Source organism: Eptesicus fuscus, chromosome 6, assembly GCF_027574615.1.
Source record: "Eptesicus fuscus isolate TK198812 chromosome 6, DD_ASM_mEF_20220401, whole genome shotgun sequence".
NCBI classification, from domain to species: Eukaryota; Metazoa; Chordata; class Mammalia; order Chiroptera; family Vespertilionidae; genus Eptesicus; species Eptesicus fuscus.
Window position 1 is genome coordinate 27,775,808 of NC_072478.1, and position 19,654 is coordinate 27,795,461.

The 19,654-nt window shown below is 45.1% G+C and overlaps 1 protein-coding gene across 4 annotated transcripts in view; it reads right to left on the bottom strand.

The window, feature by feature from the left end:
• Positions 1-19,654, bottom strand: part of CHAF1A (chromatin assembly factor 1 subunit A) — a 30,959-nt gene that overhangs the window by 7,682 nt on the left and 3,623 nt on the right. For all 4 annotated transcript variants that reach the window (XM_008150607.3, XM_054717497.1, XM_054717496.1 and 1 more), the window contains exons 3-12: positions 18,457-19,319; positions 11,170-11,226; positions 7,003-7,232; positions 6,683-6,743; positions 5,922-5,990; positions 3,181-3,407; positions 2,471-2,639; positions 2,216-2,296; positions 1,618-1,707; positions 289-541 (exon numbers count right to left, since the gene is read on the bottom strand). In XM_008150607.3, coding sequence (XP_008148829.3) covers positions 289-541; positions 1,618-1,707; positions 2,216-2,296; positions 2,471-2,639; positions 3,181-3,407; positions 5,922-5,990; positions 6,683-6,743; positions 7,003-7,232; positions 11,170-11,226; positions 18,457-19,319 — 2,100 coding nt within the window. The remainder of the gene's footprint in view (positions 1-288; positions 542-1,617; positions 1,708-2,215; positions 2,297-2,470; positions 2,640-3,180; positions 3,408-5,921; positions 5,991-6,682; positions 6,744-7,002; positions 7,233-11,169; positions 11,227-18,456; positions 19,320-19,654) is intronic.

Sequence of the window (19,654 nt, forward strand, 5' to 3'; positions counted from 1 at the left end):
GGCACAGGAGTTAGGAATGATTGTGACCGTGGGCCAAGCACTTTGGGCCTGTGTCCCTGTTGGAAAACTAGGCTAATTAAACTAGCTGCCTTGTACTGTTGTTGTGAATATCAGAGAAGAAAACAGTTGTGTCCAGTGAGTGCTAGCCTTTGTGATTTGTTGAAATAACTTCTAAATTATTAATTCACTCGCCTAAGAAGTCGCCTGCCCTTGGCCCTGGACAGATCTGGGCCTCGGAGCAATTGGGAACCCGACCCCCTTCCACCCTGGCCCCAAGCCAGCACTCACTGTGCTGGTCCCTCTTCTTTCTCTTGGAGGCCTTAGGTGTCTGCTCCTCCTCCGGGAGAACTGTCTCTAGAAGGCATGCCGTGAACTGCTCTAGCACCTTCAGGTCGGAGCTGCCATCCTTGTCCGCCGCCCAGATGCAGCCAATCTTCACGGGCTGGAGCACGCGGAACCGCTTCCCCTTGGCTAAAAACTCGTCCCATTCCTTGGCCTTCAGCTTCTGGCGGACCTTGTGGTTCTCAGGGTCAGCACACTCCTTGCAGGTGAGAGAACAGGTGCTTACTCAGGGTCCCGATTGGCCCTTTGTCCCAGGCTCTGCAGCCCCAGCCTCGGGGACAGTGAAGGAAAGAGCATGTGGGTCAGAGTTGTTAACAGCCAGAGCCAGGGCAGAAGCATTTTCATGGATCCTACCATGTCCTAGTTGTCCCTTTTCTAACATTATAGGAGATGAAACACACAGAGTTTTTCTGGACTGAATGGTAACTGACACATTTGGTGTTTCAGAAACTATCCTGTCTGGCTGTGACTTACAGGTCGCAGGTATACAAGAGGCCTCTTAACTTCTCTCTCCATTTTCAGGTTAACAATGTCATCCTGGAAGCTGTTGAATCAAGTCGAAATTACATGCCCGGTACAGCCACAGGGCCAGGTATCTCCCACACCAGATGATACCACTCTCTAAGGCAGATATGCTTATGGGTACACCAGCCTGCCTCATTGATTGGAAATGTGTATGAGACACATGCCCTTTGAGACAAAATCATTTCACAACCGATAGGCCTTTGGAGTCCTAAAAAATGGCTTATTCAAAAGTTTAACCATGTGGCAAAATTTAGAAAGTTGTTGCTGTTGTTGGTGGTGGGGTAAACTCAAAGGGAAATAGGGGAACCTTCTGGAAAAACGGAAACTTCTGTATTTTATATCCAGTGGTGGTTTCACAAATATTGTCAATTATCAAAACGCATTAAACTGAATAAGTGTATGCTAATTACATTTCAGCTAAACAAATGTTAAAAAAAAGTTTGGTGAGCTGACCCATGAACCACAGTAACTCTCTGACCGGGTTTCTTCTCATGCCCTTCCATCACAGTGAATTTTCCCTCACCTTTGCAAATTCTCCCACCCTTCCAGACAAACTACAGCTCAGGGTCTAGCATTTCCACAACCAACCATACACTGGAACTCACCTTCATGGCTATGAGAAGTGAGATACATGTGGGATCGGACATGGATGGGCTGCGACCCTTGAGCACTGTCCCCAGGCAGCTACCAAGCTCCAGCCCCTGACTGGGCTCTTCTCTAAGCCAGTCAATTTCCTGTGCATCCACTCACCTCAGTTACTCCCTCATCCTCAGACAGATACCCATGAGGCACGAAAAAACCATCATCCTCATCTTCATCTTCTACTTCATCATCATCATCCTCAAAAAAAAAAAAGTATGTTCACATGTGAAAACAGAATACATGCTTCATTAGAAATTTAAATCTGTATATGTCTAAGGAAGAAGAAGAAAAAAAAGCCATCTACTGCTGTTGTTCCTATGGACACCATGAGGATCAACCAAAACCCCATAAACGAATCCTATTATATTGCAGTGTGTGAGGATGGGGTGTGGGAGGGGGAGAACACAAACAAGTAAATTCACCCAATAAGGCAAGAGGCAGTGGCAGGGACCTGGGTGAACTAGAGAACGGATGTGCCCCATCTAGAAAGGGCAACACTGCTTCAATAACAACCCACTACTGCTAGGCGAGTGGGTTAGTGCTGCCAAATAAGGTATTCCAAGAGAAGTTGGGAGTCCAGATGTAAACTGCTGGCTGACATTTTCAGACAACTCTGCAGGTGACACAGAAACTATGTAAAGGAATTCAGCCTAGGGCTGTTGCGGCCCTCTGATGGGAGCTGCAATCATTCTAGGTCTGCACTCACCCCTTCACTGTGAGAGAGAGACTCTCCTGGCTCCTCCTCTTCCCACTCGTCATCACTGTCCACCTCGTAGTCCAGGAGCTTCTGAGAAAACAGACATGCAGTGCGTCATTGTCACCTCTCAGGGTTGGGAGGAAAGGGCAGAGCAGGAAATAGAATACTCACGGAATTAAAGAGACCAGTGTAAAGGCAAACTGAGAAGGAGACACAGAAATACAGGTGTGTCTAGACCACTGGCACTTCTGCTTGCATGCTCACCCTGTCTTGGGCCCAGGGGTCCCTTGGATGGATGACCGTCGTCGTCTTATTCCATGTCCCCCAATATGCTGGTCGGTGATTCTCAGAAAACTGCAGGAGCTTCATCCTGCCAAACTTCTTCCTCTCAGGAATGCCATCTACTTTGCTGCTTTCCACTATCACCACATCACTGAGGAGTAAGACACTGCACTCAGTCATATGCCTCCCTGGTGATGTGGTCACCCCATCTTCCCACGGAAGGTCACCAACAGTCTACAAAGGCAGGTAACCATTAAGCAGCAGCAGCACCTATTCCTGAAGAAGGCTAAGGGAACATTTACTCCAGAGACACAAAGCAAGGAGGGAGAAACTAAAGTGCCACCATGGTGCTGCCCCATGGCCTGTCTGTGAGCAGGTCAAGGAGAGTAAGTGAATCAGCAAGAACAGGGAAACACCCCTCCAGGGAGGCCAGTATGGAAATGGATCCCTCCCAGGAGAGACTGGCATACCGGGATGGGCAGTCTGCACTCCAAAAGCACACCCGGAGATTTCGGAGGCTCACAGGAAGCCAGGAGAGAGATGAGACAAAGCACTGAAGCTAGGGTCTGAGACCGGGAAAGGCGACGACTGGCCCAGGCCACAATGGCTCAGCAGTGAACCAGAATCCAGAGTTCTGCCAACTATGCTCTGACTTCACCAATAAGCACAGGACAGTCTTCTCGGGTACTAACCTGTTAAAAATGTCCGCATTCCGGTTAGAAACCACAGTGGGTCCAGATCTGAGGGGCCGCCGGCCTTTTAGATCTTTTAGGAAGGAGAAGTCGCCACTCTGTTGCTGCATGAGCTGGTCTAACTGATCACAGAGGTCTTGGTCAAAGGTGGTCCGACAAAAAGGGGCGAGGACCATGTTCTCTTTAATTTCAAAAGGGGCAAACTTCCCACAGGAGCCGGCCAGCGTCTGAAATGGAAATGAGATGTGATGGCACGCCTGGGCGATGGACGCCATCAGCAGAGGCATGGGTGAGCCACAGCACATTGCATTTCAGATCCATTGAGGTGGGCAAGTCAAAGAAGAGATGCTGTGTGATGACAGGTTTCTGGAACAGGCAAAATTCCAGGGACAGAGTAGTGGTGGCCAGGGGCTGGTGGGGGAAGGAGGAGACTGTCTGTGAGGGAGCCATCAGGAATAATGGGAACACTGCAGATCTTGATTATTGCAGTGATTGTGTGCCCTAATACAATGAGTACTCATTCAACAGTACTCCTGGAAATGGCAAATTTTATTGTAAATTATACACAATAAATATGACTTTTCTTTAAAAGAAAAAAAAAAGATAAGACCTGAGCTCCCAGTGAGGAAACCAAGACCTGGAGAGTGACCAGCTTACCAAGAGTCACAACCATTATGATACAAGGTGACCTTCAACACAGGGCCAATTTCAACACTGAAGGCTGACATGAACCTGAAACACTGGTGTGTGTGTCCTAAGAACCACACACTGTAAATTCTGAGAAGTTTGATTTCCCTGCTCAGGCTCCTTTCACATCGTTTTTTTTATTGACTTCAGAGAGGAAAGGAGATGGCTAGAGAAATAGAAACATCAATGATGAGAGAATCATTGATTGGTTGCCTCCTGCGCACCCACACTGGGGATCGAGCCTGCAACCTGGGTATATGCCCTGACTGTGAATCGAACCGTGACCTCCTGGTTCATAGGTCAATGGTCAACCACTGAGCCATGCTGGCCTGCTCCTTCCTCATCTTTAATGTCTGTGTCAGTGGAATCCAAAGCTGGCAGCACACGAGGGCATGGGAAGTCAGAAGGACAGCTGACATCTAAGTTCAATGTAAGAAAGCCAATGTTTCACCTCAGCAAGGAAAGAACAACTGAGGCCAGTGGCTTCATCATGGCTCCACACAGGATCATCTGGGGACTGTCAGAAATCCTGATGCCCAAAGCAGGCCCATATTCTCTGGGATGGGAGCCAAGCCCAGTGTTCTTTAAAGCTCCCTGGTGATGCCAACATGCACAGAGGACAAGAATTAGCTGACTATTCTCACTAACGAGCAGGTACTAGGAACACTGGGCATCCATATGGGAAAACTGGCCATGCCCCAAACCACAGGCATAGAGAATTCCAGCTAGGATAAGGAACTAGACATAAAAAACAAACAAACAAAAAACAACAAAACAAAACTCCTAAGTAAAATAATTAAAACAAATCCTGGAAAAAAAATTAGAATGCATCTACAACCATAGGGTAGCTAAGGCTTTCCAACCAAAAGCCAACTGCCATAAAATAAAAATGTCGACATTAAAACAAAAAATTACAACAAACAAGTTAAAAGGCAAGTTAACAGGTTGAATGCATTTGTGGTATATATCACCAAGAATAAAAATCCTGGCTATATAAATAAGTCCTAGAGATCAAGACAAAAAGCCAAACCTATAAAGAAATACAATGGCAAACAAATTTAAAAAGATGCTCAACTACATTAGACATCATGGAAAAATGTAAAGTTAAAAAAAAAGTCTATTTTTTACCCATCAGGTTGGTTAAGTTCAAAGAAAAGTCATGCCCTGGCCAGTGTGGCTCAGTTGGTTGGGCGCCATCACATTGCCGGTCAGGGCACATACCCAGGTTGCGGGTTCGATCACCTGTTGGGTACATACAGGAAGCAGCCGATCGATGTTTCTGTCTCTCTCCTGTCTTCCTTCCACTGTCTCACGTAGCAATAAAAAGGAAGCCACCTGAGCATAGGCAGGTGAGTGATTCATAGCACCATGGATGGGGGATCAATAGTTGAATGGATCTATATACTGTGACACCATCCACATTATGAAACATTACATAGCAACAAAAAAGATTGGAATAGACCCAAATGTGCCGACCTGGCAAAAATTCAAGTTACAGCTATGCAAACAATGCAGTAACATCACATATTCTTAGTGATCCTGATGTATGTGTATACAAATGCACAAACATACAAAGGGATCTAAATGAAGAAAGATCTGGAAGGACACTCTTGCATCGGAGAAGATGGGTTACTTCTGCAGCATGGAGGGAGAAGAGAGGGGGCAGGATCTGGGGTCTGCACAAGCAGCTATTTCAGAGGGTGACTGGATGCCAGACTGGGGAAGCAGAACTCTGGGCTCTTGCTTACGCTTAACCTTGCTTCCCATCTTGTGCATAAAGTCCAGAGGGTAAGGACTAGGTCTTCTCTTAACCCGCCTCATACAGCGACTCACACAAAATTTTTCATGAAGCGATCCCTAAACACATGACGGTCTTGTTAGCAATGTGCCACTTTTTGCTTTTTCAAGGACACAGGGAGAATCTCTAGGCCCTACCAGAAATAGAAGCTCCCTGTGCAAGTGGAGGCCCCTCTGGTCAGAAAAAAGCTTTTTGTTTTCCCCAAAGAAGAGCCTGACAGAGATGAAAAGGAAGGCTAAACAAAGCTGCTGCTCACCTTGGGGGCCTGTGGAGTCTTTGGTTTCTGGAAGAACCTCGTGATTTCAGCTTTCTCTGCTTTAATGCGCTGCAATATAATAGAAGACGAAGAAATAAAAAGAAATGGTGTATTTTCAAAAACGCAAAGTCCCCTAGAACTAAACCCCGACCTTGTGGTGTGTTTTTTAATCCTCACCAGAGGATATTTTTTCCCACTGCTTTATAGAGAGTGTAGAAGAGAGGGGGAGGAGGGGATGAGAGGGAGACGGAGAGGGAGAAACACTGATGTGAGAGAGACACATTGAATGGTTGCCTCCTACATTCCCCCCAACTGGGGCCAGATATCTAACCTGCAACCCAGGTACGTGCCCTTGACTGAGTAATGAATCCGTGACCTTTTGGTGCTCAGGCCGATGCTCTAACTGCTCAGCTATACCAACCAGGGCAAACCCTGAACATTTTAAAATGGAAAGCATTATTTTGATGATAGCTCTCAAAACCCATCAACCCTCAACTGGGTACACCAAGCAATCTCAAAGTGTCAGAGGTACTCTTGTAGACAGAAAGGCCCGGATGTCTAGCCAGCAGGCATGTGACAGGCCAGCATGACAACAATCAACAAAACATATGTACACACACATGCCAGTCCCTGTGGGGCCACTGAGCTTCTCATGACCTAAGGAACACAGGGCAGCAATAGGCAAAAATCCTGCTTATGAGGACTCCAGGATCCATTTCTCAAACAGACTAGAATATGGAGGTTCTGGGGAGGATGTCTACCTTTTCTTCTTCTCTCAGCCGTTTCTCCTCTTCCTTTTTCCTCTTCTCCTCCAGCTTAGCCCTGTGGGACATAAAATTCATTTTTAGCCAACCAGTGCCCCAAGCACACAAACAAAGCCTGTGTTCCTGGACAAGAACCCATGGGTCACTTTGGGTCTGCACAGGTGTCGCTGGAAGACAGAGGCAGGAGAGGGGAAGAGGGTACCAGGGCAGAGGCTTTTTGTATTTTTGTATCCCTTCCTCAGGGAAGATACAGAAAGGGAGGGAAGGGGGAGCGGCCTGGCCCCTGAGTGCTCAGGCCACCCTCGGAGGACACTCACTCCAGGGCCTCCTGCCGCTCCTTACGCCGCTCCTCCTTGAGTCGCTGCTTCTCAGCCTTCTCCTTTTCTTCCTTCTCCCTTTTTTCACGCCTCTCCTTCTCCTTTAGCTCTTTCTCTTCCTCTCTCCTTCTCCTGGCTTCTTCCTTGGCACGCTTGGCCTCCTCCTTTAGCTTCTCCTTTTCTTCTTTTTCGGCCTGTAACTTCAGCTGCTTGCCCAAACGCTCCTTATCCTACAGCCAAGAGACAATTGGACAGCTGTGTCCCTGTAGACCTCCCGGGAAGGGTCAGGTCAGCATGACAATATGTTCAACCAGAAAGGGAAAGAATGGCCCAGCCAGCGTTGCTTAGTGGTTGGGTGTCGACCTATGAACCAGGTGGTAGCGGTTCAATTCTCAACCAGGGCACATGCCCAGGTTGCGGGCTTGATCCCCAGAGTGGGACGTGCAGGAGGCAGCCGATCAATGATTCTCTCTCATCATTGATGTTTCTTCCTTTCTTTTTTAATTCTCACCTTAGGATATTTTTCTACTGATTTTTAGATAGTGGAAGAGAAAAGGAAAGACAGAGGAATATGAGAGAAACACATTGATTGGCTGCCTCCTGCATGCTCCCTGACCAGGGCCTGGGCCGAGGAGAAGCCTACAACTGAGGTACATGCCCTTGACCGGAATTGAACACGGGACCCTTAAGTCCAAAGGTAAGTGCTCTATCCAGAGCCAAACTGGCTAGGGCCATAATTGATGTTTCTATCTCTCCCCCACTCTCTTCCGCTCTGAAATCAATAGAGAATTAAAAAAAAAAAAAGGGGGGGGGGGAAAGAATAAAGGAACCAGCTCTAGAAGAAGCTTGATGGTCAATATCCGTACATGGAAGTGATTTTTCCATCACATTTCCTTCTGTTGTGAGAATTAGCTATTGTCACAGGATCTTGTGGGCCATTCAAAATAAGATTCATTTAAAACAGCTTCTTGTCCTAGCCAGTTTGGCTCAGGAGATAAGAACGTCGGCCTGCGGACTGAAGGGTCCTGGGCTTGATTCCGGTAAAGGGCACATATGCCCAGGTTGGGGGCTCAATTCCCAGTAGTGGGTGTGCAGGAGGCAGCCAATCAATGATTTTCTCTCATCATTGATGTTTCTATCTCTCTGTCCCTTTCCCTTTCCATCTGAAATCAATAAAGTATATATCCATATACACATATATATATATATATTTAAAATATATTTTATTAATTTTTTTATAGAGAGGAAGGGAGAGGGATAGAGAGTTAGAAACATCAATGAGAGAGAAACATCAATCAGCTGCCTCCTGCACACCACCTACTGGGGATGTGCCCGCAACCAAGGTACATGCCCTTGACTGGAATCAAACCTGGGACCCTTATCCACTGAGCCAAACCAGTTAGAGTAATAAAAATATATTAAAAAAAAACCAAAAACATACCCTCAAAAAAAAAAAAAAGTATGTTATTTAAATGTTTTTATTGATTTCAGAGAGCAAAGGAAAGGGAGAGAGATAGAAACATCAATGATGAGAGAAAATCATTGACTGGCTGCCTCCTGCACGCCCCCTACTGGAAATCGAGCCCACAACCCGGGCATGTGCCCTTGACCAGAATCAAACTGGGGACCCTTCTGTCCACAGGCTAACGCTCTATCCCCTGAGCTAAAACCAGCTAGGGCTAAAATACTTTCCTGCCTGGCCTGCATGGCTTAGTGGTTGAACCAGGAAGTCACAATTCGATTCCTGGCTGGAATTTTACTTAATTAAAAAAGATTAAATAAATACCCCTGGGCTGCCTATGCAGGATGCCCACTATTCATTTGAGCTGCTTTTATTCAATCAGAAATCTGCTGGAAAGCCCTGGCGGGGGAGCTCAGTTGGTTAGAGCAGCGGTCGCCAACCGGTGGTCTGCGAGGTCCAAAAGGTTGGCCACCGCTGGGTTAGAACATCTTCCCAACGCACCAAGGTTGTGGCTTCAATCCCTGGTCAGGGCACATACAAGAATCAACCGGTGAATACAGAAATAAGTGAAACAACAAATCGATGTTTCTCTTTCTCACTCTCCCCCTTAAATTAATAAAAAAATTTTTAAAAAAATCTGTGCTAAGATAAAGACAGAAACACCTATAGGTTTTGCATCCCTGCCTTTAAAACAAAAGCATTTTTCTTTTTTTTTATTAGTATGTTTTTATTGATTTTGAAAGAGAGATGAAAGGATAGGGAGAGATAGAAACATCGATGAGAAACATAAATGATGAAAGAAAATCATCCATTAGCTGCCTTCTGTACACCCCACACTGGGGATCAAGCCTGAAACCCAGGTATGTGCCCTAACCGGGAATCGAACCGTGACCTCCTGGTGCATAGGTCAAGGCTCAACCATTGGGCAACACTGGCCAGGCACAAAAGCATTTTTCTTTCCATACCCTCAAAATCATACCAGATGACAGGGTTTATTTTATTTCCTTTAAAATGGAAGATTGGATGAGGCAAGGATAGGAAACCTAATGGGTACAGTCTTAAAACAGTTGGGAATAGATGATAACCATAAAAAATAAAAGCAAAGAAAAAAGTATTATTTTTAATCTTTAAAACAATTTCTCAGGATCTGAAAAGAAAGGTAGATGTGAAGAAAGGACAGAGAAATTTGTATTACTAAGGAGAAAGTAGCGAATGTCTTTGATATTTGTTAAAGCGGTAATGTCTTGTTTTAGCACATCAGTGCCTCATTCCAAAGAATTGGCATGCAGTGCGAGGCACTGAGTTATTAAAGAATCTTGAATTCTTGACCAGAAGAGCAGTTAGTTTCTAACACAGCACAGGGTAACTTTTAAGGACCATTACATTACCACCAAAGATGATCTTCCCAAGGTGGGGAGCCCAACTCCTCTGTCAGTCTGGGTGTATGATTATGCCTTGTCTTTAAAGAATATTCTACCTTCTGTCTTTTTAAAAATATATATATTTTTATTGATTTCAGAGAGAAAGGCAGAGAGAGAGAGAGAGAGAGAGAGAGAGAAATATCAATGATAAGAGAGATTCATTGATTGGGGGCCTCCCGCACGCCCCCCACTGGGGATAGAGCCCGAAACCCGGGCATGTGCCCTTGACTGGAATTGAACCCAGGACCCTTCAGTCGGCAGGCCGACGCTCTATCCACTGAGCCAAACCAGCCAGGGCTCTACCTTCTGTCCTGATAACCCTTTGGTTGCTTTAATAAAAGCCACGGGATATCTATATGACTTTCAACAATAAAGTAAATTAAGAAAACACACACAAAAAAAGCCACGAAGGCAGTTAGAGATGTTTGAATGTTCAATTCTCACCAAGTATCCTCAGCACCTTCACCTGACACATAGGATACTTAAAAAGGTGCCTGGTCTCTATTAATGAGACTAGCACCTCTCCTCTGGTGTATAAGAAGACAGAGGGCTCTGTAAATCACAGGTCAATCAGATAAATCAGATCTCTAGCCATACTTGAGTCCCTCTCCACTCCCATCCACATGTGGCCTTCTCTGGTATCCCAATGGAGAATGAGATACACTCTAAAGAAGCCATCATAACTGGACCTACAAAAACCGAGCACAGCCATAAGATGGACGGCACACGAAGCACCTGGTGAATAGACAGCCAACTGTCATCAATCAGTGCCCATTCCGTGAGCTGGCATGGGAGGTAGAAACCCAATGGCCTTCTCTGTTCTTCACAGCAATAAGAAAGAAGGCCCCTGCACCAATGCGTGTGAAATGTGGTGAGCCCCAGATAATAGAATCCATGACTCAGCAGTAAATCACTAAGTAGTAATCACCCACCGAGTGTAGGGGAAGCAATGGAACCTAAATCTATTTGTAGAAGCCTGGGATGCAAGGAAAGGGACTAGGTTCTTGTGAAGACAATTTTAAGCTACAATAGGATACACAAATATTATTATGATAATAATGAAAGCTTAGAAAAGTCTACATGCAAAGCCTTAAGCATCCGCAAAGCTAAAAATGATGGCAGTCTACCAAGCCCAGATATGTAAAATGAAGCAAGAGTTACAATGAGGGTCAGGATAAGCCAGGAGAGGTAATAACTGGGCTGATGGAAGGGCAAGGGGCTTAGCTTATATTTAATGCAAAAAGCACAACAGGTTAATTTTCTATTTCAGAGAAAAAGTCTTACTCTTTGTAGTCTCATCTTGTTCTTCTCGACAGAATCTTTGACCAATTTCTTAGTTATCTGAAATGAAAGACATTTATCTTTAAATGTGAACTGTTTCAGTCACTTTAACACATTTAACACATTACACAGTCCTTTGGGGAGAGGGAAGAAGGGAACAAGTGACCCACACTATTAAGGACTTATTTGCAAAACAAGAAAAATGAAAACATTTCCAGGTGACCAGTTTTTACCATAAAGAACCAAAATATCTTAGTGGGGTCATAAACTGCAATGAAGTACACATGTGTGCATCTAGGGACGAGAGGTAAGATGGGAGAGGCAGATGACACAAATGAATGACAGGTTTGTGGGGTGGGGGATGGACAAGCACAAGAAAAACAAGACAAGCTTGAAAATAGACGCAATGCGGACAACACGGAGTGGTATGATTTGTAGCCAACTAGAGGACATACCCTGGCCAAAGAGGATCGAGCTCTTACAGGTAATTTACCAGAGAATTGTCAATTTTATGTAAATTTTGTCTAAAAACAATCTGTCCTCTCTGCCTGGTGCAGTTCTGTTTTTAGAATGCAAAGCGAATGCTCAAGAAAAAAGGTCAACTTGCCAGAGGAGGCAATCTGATCTAGAATTCCTATGTTCTAGTCCGACCAATGTGGCTCAGTGGTTGAGCATCAACCTATGAACCAGGAGGTCATGCCTGGGTTGCAAGCTCAATCCCCAGTGGGAGGCCTGCAGGAAACAGCCAATCGATGATTTTCTCTCATCACTGATGTTTTTCTCTCCCTCTCTGAAATCAATAAAAAAATATATATTTTAAAAAGAATCCCTATATTCTAGAGCATAGCTTTTTTTATCACCCTGCTTCAAACTGAGAGTGGTGACAAGGACTTCTCAAGACACATGGTTGGATTCATGCTGGCCAAATGGTTTCTGATTAAAATATGAACATGCCCAGCTGGCATGGCTCAGTGGTTGAGCATCGACCCAGGAACCAAGAGGTCATGGGTTCAATTCCTGGTTAGGGCACATGCCTGAGTTTCGGGCTCAATCCTAAGTAGGGGAGCATGCAGGAGGCAGCCGACTGACGGTTTTTCTACCTCTCTATCCCTCTCCCTTCCTCTCTCTCTAAAAACCAATAAAAATATATTGTGTAAAAGAAAAAAAAAATATGAACAGGAGTTCAGACTACTGGCCTAAGCTCTCTGCAGAGCAGGGAGTTCTAACAACCAAACCATTAGGTTGAAGAGCAGTGGGGAGAGAGTTCAGACTTGGACAGGCAGCCAAAAAATAAGACTGAAGTGGAGCTGGAAAACCAAAGGTCCATTTATCTTAAGATATTGACAACACTATATAACTGTGATTTCTCTATCTAGGAAAGCCTCAGCCCCAACTAAGACCTCTGACAGAATAAAACTCATAATTAATAAACTAAGAAGGCATCCTTCTTGTCATATCAACTTCTTTCTGGACTCAGCCTTCCTATAGGAAAAGGCTGAGCAGTCATCTGAAAGCCTTGTGTTGGCAGGAGCTCAAATGCCATAGAGATTACGCCCAAGTGAGCATGCGCCAACTGAAATGCCAGTTACCAAAGCCTACCAAGGGCCTAAGAAAAAGCATCTGCAGGGGAAGGTCAATGAGAAAAAAAAGGAGACATATGTACTACTATTTGCAATACTTTAAACAATAAAATAAAAAATTTAAAAAAAGCAAGAAAAAAAAAAAGCACTTGCCCCTTCAGAATCCACTTCAGCTGCCAAGTCTATGGGCTTCACCCCCACAGTAAACGATTTAACAGCAGAATTTGTAAGTTGCTATATTTCTCTGTCATTGTCCTTTATTTTGTATTCAAAGATAATAATGGATGTGATTTCCAGACTCATATATGAGTATTTGGGAGTGGTGATGGGAAGTGGAACACACTTAAGTCTTGCCCATACTTGTGGAATTTCAGTTGCAGAATCTAGTGCCTTTTACATTGCTTCCCCTTTGCTGTGAGTCCAGGAATACTAGAATTAACATGAATATCAGGAGCCACTGTAATGACATGCAACAACCTCAGCAATTACGGTTTAATATAAAACCAGTATCTTTACTAGACATATGGGAGGACCTTATTGGTCTAATATAATTTTATCTTTGTGACACATGGCGTAAGTATTTATAGAACTCTCTCTCAAAATCATGGGCCGTATGTTTTATCTCTCTGGAACATAACTACCAAAAACAAAACCCAGGATCCCAGAAGGAGGCTGAAACATACACCAACTACCTCCTGTGAAAGCAGATTTAACCATGTGTGTGCATTAAAATTTCTACACTTTATCATGAGAATCCTATTTATTCTGCTCTCCTTATACATAAGATCGAATTTCTAAGCTCAGAGCAGATACACAGTGAATGAGGTGAGGAGGCTGGAATGGATGGGCTCAGTAGCAGCAGCAGCTGAAAATTTAACAGTAGGAGAAGGCACAACCCAAATTGGTCCAGCCATATTTGAGTATAAGTGGAAAAAATTATTCAATGGGAGCCCACAAACCTACTGAACAGCCCCAGGATCCATGTAGAAGGAAGTTCATTACAATTACCATTCTGCACAGGCAGAGAATTAGAGACAACAGAAATATCCATCATGAGGCTGACTTTGTAAAGTGCAGTATATCCACACCATAGGCAGTTAAAGAAAGATACCTCTTCCCATCCCAATATAGAAAATGAGACACCCTCCAATGAAAAAGAAACAAATTTACAGTATACACTCACATAAGAAAACAAAATGATACTGTGATGATAATGGCAACCTGGGGGAGAAGAAGGGGACTGTCATGTTTTAATAATAATCTTCTAAACATGGGGAATTTAATACTTGTAAAATTAAAAGTATATGTGAAAAAGTTTCAGTGATCTGGGCTCATTTGTACAGAGACAAGGCAAAGATTCCAGTAACACAACTATATCAACATTATTATCTGTGGAATAATTAGCACATCTCATTGCAAACAAACTTGGGAAATAGTTCTACCACAAGTGGTAAAAAGCTCTAATCTAATCTAATAATAGACAAATATGCAAATTGACCATACCTCCGACACACCCACAAGCCACGCCCACCACCCAAATCAGAGCAAGTATGCAAATTAACCCAAACCAAGATGGCTACAGCCTCAGAGAGCAAGGTTTCCTAGGTAACAGAGGAAGCCAAGCTTTCTGCCAGCCGTTGCAGGTCTAAGCCTCCACTCAAGCTACAAAGTTTCAATTATAGAAGGTAAACAAATTCAAACAAATGGCGGCAGAATGGAGCTTGAGAGAGCAGGCCAGGGTTGTCGCCAGCAACAGGGGAAGCAAAGCTTTCCACACACCCTGGCCAGGCCCACCTGCTTAAGGCAACAAAGTTTCAATTATAACCCCAACACAAATGGCTTCGGGCCTCGGAGGAAGCCCCAGGCTTGGCTCTGCTCCAGGCTACAAAGTTTCAATTGCAGAAGGAAAATAAATTCCAGATACCAGGGCCTCCGCTTGCGTTGCCAGGGGGCGTGGCCGGCCTGCAAACCACCACAGGCCTCTTGCTCAGGCCGCCCCATGCCCCCAGGGTACCCCACCCTGATCAGGGACACCCTTCAGGGCAAACCAGCTGGCCCTCACCCCTGTACCAGGCCTCTATCCTATCTAATAAAAGAGTACTATGCAGATTGATCATCACTGCAACACACAATATAGCTGCCCCCATGTGGTCAAAAATCCTGCCCCCATGTGGACACAGGATGGCCACCACAAGATGGCCAGCAGGAGAGGGCAGTTGGGAGGCACCCTGCCTGCAAGGGAGGGCAGTTGAGAGGGACCAAGCCTGCAAGGAAGGGCAGTTGGAGGTGATCAACCCTGCAGGAGAGGGCAGTTAGGGGTGACCAGGCCGGCAGAAGAGGGAAGTTGGGGGCAAACAGGCTGGCAGCAGAGTGGTTAGGGGGTGATCAGGCTGGCAGGCAGAAGCGGTTAGGGGCAATCAGGAAGGCAGGCAGGCAAGCAGTTGGGAGCCAGCAGTCCTGGATTGTGAGAGGCAGGCAGAAGCGGTTGGGGCAATCAGGAAGGCAGGCAGGCAAGCAGTTGGGAGCCAGCAGTCCTGGATTGTGAGAGGGATGTCCGACTGCCCGTTTAGGCCCGATTTTAGGCCCGATCCCCGGGATGGGCAGTCGGACATCCCTTGAAGGGTCCCAAATTGGAGAGGGTATAGGCTGGGCTGAGGGACAACCCCCCTCCTGTGCACGAATTTCGTGCACTGGGCCTCTAGTGCTAAATAAAGCTCTTTAAGCTAGCAATAAAAGGTGTTATAAACTGTTTTCCAAAGTGAGTCTCTAGATCCCTGGGAAGGGACAGCAGGACCTGCATTTTAACAAGCTCCCAAGAAAAACAAACAAACAAAAAATAAAACAAAAACAACAACACACAAATAGAGGACCAGTGAATGCCTAGGAGTTCCCAAACACAGTGGTACCAACTCCAGGACTAACAGAGAGCAGTAAAAACCACGTTACATGGTAATATGAAACAATCAGTAAGCTTCCAGCAAGTGTCTGGCTACACTCTGGAAAGGTGGTGTCAAGGGAAAATGGAAAAACGAAGTGTTCCCACAGTAACAGGGATCAGGAAAATCTCAAAGGCCAAGGCAGGAAAAGCTGTTCAAGTTACGTACCAATCACAAAAGGCACAAGCAAATCAGGAAATCCACTCATTTCACTTTCATACCTTTAGTGCCACCCAACATCAGGGGGCTCTACTTCCACTCTTGCGATGGAATGGTCTGATTTTCTGCCACAGGCTCTGGGACAGCCCGAGTCTTCACCACTTGCAGTGTATATGACTTGCAAAGCAGTGATAACAATGCCTTCTAGAGCATTTCAAAACCCCAATCCTGTGCTCAAAGTAAGACCTAGCATCCCAGATGTAGGTTTCCTAAACTGAGAACACCTAGTTCCCATGCTCAGCTGTCTTAGAGCCATTTGGGCCAGTGGACAGAGTAACATTGTTTCATGACAATGACCAACTATGTGACTTCATATTCTCAGGTTTGGCTATGAGCATTAACTTAACGAAGCTATTAAGAATGGAAAAATGTAATGTCCTGTTCTCCAGGCTAACTGGCTGTGACACATCACGTGATAAAGTAGTTCTGTAAAGGATTAGCATCAGTCTGAAAGGATTCCAACCAAGAGGGACCCAACAATATGGCTGACAGCAAGAGGGGCTCAAATTCTGATTTTGAGAGTCTGAGTAACAGCTCAGGTGGAAGTTTAAAAATGTATATCCAGCCCTGGCCGGTGTGGCTCAGTGGATAGAGTGTCGGCCAGCGGACTGAAGGGTCCCGGGTTCGATTCCAGTCAAGGGCATGTACCTTGGTTGCGGGCACATCCCCAGTAGGGGGGTGTGCAGGAGGCAGCTGATCGATGTTTCTCTCTCTTGGATGTTTCTAACTCTCTAACCCTCTCCCTTCCTCTCTGTAAAAAATCAATAAAATATATTTTAAAAAATAAATAAATAAAAAATAAAAATGTATATCCAGGCCAGGACGCTGTGGCTCAGTTGGTTGAGCATCATCCTATGCACTGAAATGTTGCCGGTTCAATTGTTCTGATCGATTCCTAGTCAGGGCACATACATACCTAGATTGCAGATTTAATCCCCAGGTTAGGGCGAGTACGGAGGCAACCAATCAATGTTTCTCTCTCATAGCAATGTTTCTCTCTCCCTTTCCCTCCCTCTCTCTCTCAAATCAATAAAAACATATTAAAAAATAAATAAAAATGCATATCTACCACACTGAGAAACTTAGAAGAAAAGAAAAAAAGACTGCTCCATTCTTGATATTTTATGAGCCCACAGAGGAAGCCATTTTCTCCTATACTTAGGAGATGAAAAACAAGAAATGGAATCATCTAGAAAAATGAGTTCCTTAGAGCAGCAATCGCCAACCTTTCGGATTTCACGGACCACCAATTGGCGACTGCTGCCTTAGAGATCAAATTTCAGAAAGTGATCAAGGTTGGTGGCTTAGGGTCAAATTAAGCAGGTAGAGATTAAATAACCCACCCCAGATCCAATTTTACATATTAAAAACAACAACAACCTAAGATGAACAAACTAAGGTTTCACAAAATAAAACAAAAAACCCAAAACATCTTTAGACACACTTTGGGATTCTTAACTGATTTTACCAGTTTTATCTATAAGACCTTAAGGACAGGTGAAAACAGTGACATTTGCCATTGTGCTGATCAGACCCCAGTAACAAAGTCAGCCTTCTGTGATCCTTAAAAATCCTTTTGTTTCTGTTGCTTTGAGTGAGGTTTTTAAGATGGGTGGCCATGCCCTAGCCCTGTGGTCGGCAAACTGCGGCTCTCGAGCCACATGCGGCTCTTTGGCCCCTTGCGTGTGGCTCTTCCACAAAATACCACGGCCTGGGCGAGTCTATTTTGAAGAAGTGGCGTTAGAAGAAGTTTAAGTTTAAAAAATTTGGCTCTCAAAAGAAATTCCAATCGTTGTACTGTTGATATTTGGCTGTTGACTAATGAGTTTGCCGACCACTGCCCTAGCCGGTTTGCCTCAGTGAATAGAGCGTCAGCCCACGGATTGGAGGGTCCCAGGCTAGATTCCAGTTAAGGGCATGTACCTCGGTTGTAGGCTGGATCCCAGTCAGGGTGAGAGCAGAGGCAACCAATCGATGTGTCTCTTTCACATCAATGTTTCTCTGTCTCTCCCTCCCACTCTCTCTAAAAATCAATATAAAAATACCCTCAGGTGAGAATTAACAACAAAAAAGATTGACAAGAGTTGACTCTACAGAATTCCCCATAATATTCTTCTTGCTGTCTTGGGGTCTCTTTACCAACACTGACTGACTCTTTACCATCCTTACAAGTCTGTGTTATAACAGGAAGAAGGAACGGAGGGAGCTCAGGCATTACAGTTGCCTACTTACTGCCATCATTTCCTAAAATAGCTAAATTGACCAGACTACTAACTAGGTGTGAACAACAAAGGCTACCAGAATGGCCTCAACACAATGGTGATTAACCCAGCCACCAACACAACCCAACGTACAGTACTCATCACTGAATACCGCTGATGGAATTTGATATTGAAAAGAATCAGAATTCTGCACCAGAAGTTACAAGACCTAGTTAGTGGCCCCACTCACTCAGCCTCTAACCACCACCTAGGGGCATCGTGTCCCCAGATGAAAAGGCGCTGGACTAGAAACACCATCAGCACTAACATGCTGGGATTTGGGGAGATACTCACTCTTCGGACAGGTGTGAGGGTGGGGAAGGTACTGGGACCGTTGTGCTGACTTTTGGAAGCACGCCACCCTTCAGGTGAGCTGGTAGGAGAGGAAGAACTCGGGGAGGAATGGCTGAGAACAGAGTCTTCTCCGTGGCTAGACTCTAGCACTTCCCTCCGGGAGGGCGTACCCTGGTCCAGAGGGATGGTTGGAGACTTGGCTCCAGGTTTTATACTCAGGATATCCTGCAAGAGCACCACCGGCACCTTCCCTTTGAACAAGATGCCTCCAGCTTCGCTCCAACCGTCCTGGTCCTTCTCTGAGCACGTTCTCGGACCATCTGTCAACTGGGGGCAGCTCTGAGATGCTCCCTGTGCGTCTCCTCTCCTCTCTGTGCCCCCTGAGCCAGCACCCTCCTCCTCTGTTTTGCATGGAATGTCTAAAAGGGTCTCTTCAGATAATGTTAGCTCGTCCTTCTGACTAGCCTTCGGCAGCCCCCCCTCATCTCCAGCTTCTTCTCTGACCCTATTTACAGCCTCCTCCAAGGAGGGACAGGCTGCAGAATTTAGTTTATTGTAGGTTGAAACGTCGTCTGGTTGGTCACTTGAGTCCTCTGTCAAATCAATGATGACTGTGGTCTCATCAGTACTGGTTTTGACTCTACTTTTTAAAAAGTTATCTAAGGGACCCTTCCCATTGACAAGTTTTGGTCTAAAATCTATGTCAGAACCCATATGAAAACTGTTCTCCAAGTTGTCCAAAGAGGTTTCTACATCGGGGACTTGACTTTGTACAGGAGCACTTGGAGAGCTTCTTATGTTGTCCAATCTGTCCTTGGTTTTCTCCTTTGGGGCAAGATTCAGGCGCTTGAAGGGCAGACGAGCTGAAATAAAAGACAGAAGGAGACCATCCTTACAGTGAAAGTGTGAAGAGTGACAATTGATCAATACTTTAACATTCCATATACTCAAAATGATCCAACCTGGCTGTGTGTGTGTGTGTGTGTGTGTGTGTGTGTGTGTGTGTGTGTCTTTTCATAATTTTACAGTCTATAAAGCAATTATGCCCTTGGGTCCTATGGTTTGCCCCTAATCTTTTAACCTCAGGAGACTATTGCCCTAAACACAATTCCTACCACCACCAAACTTGCTATCAGTTGTCAGAGGAGAAGGCAAATTGTTACAGGGGGAAACTATATACCAAATTTTAAAAACCAGA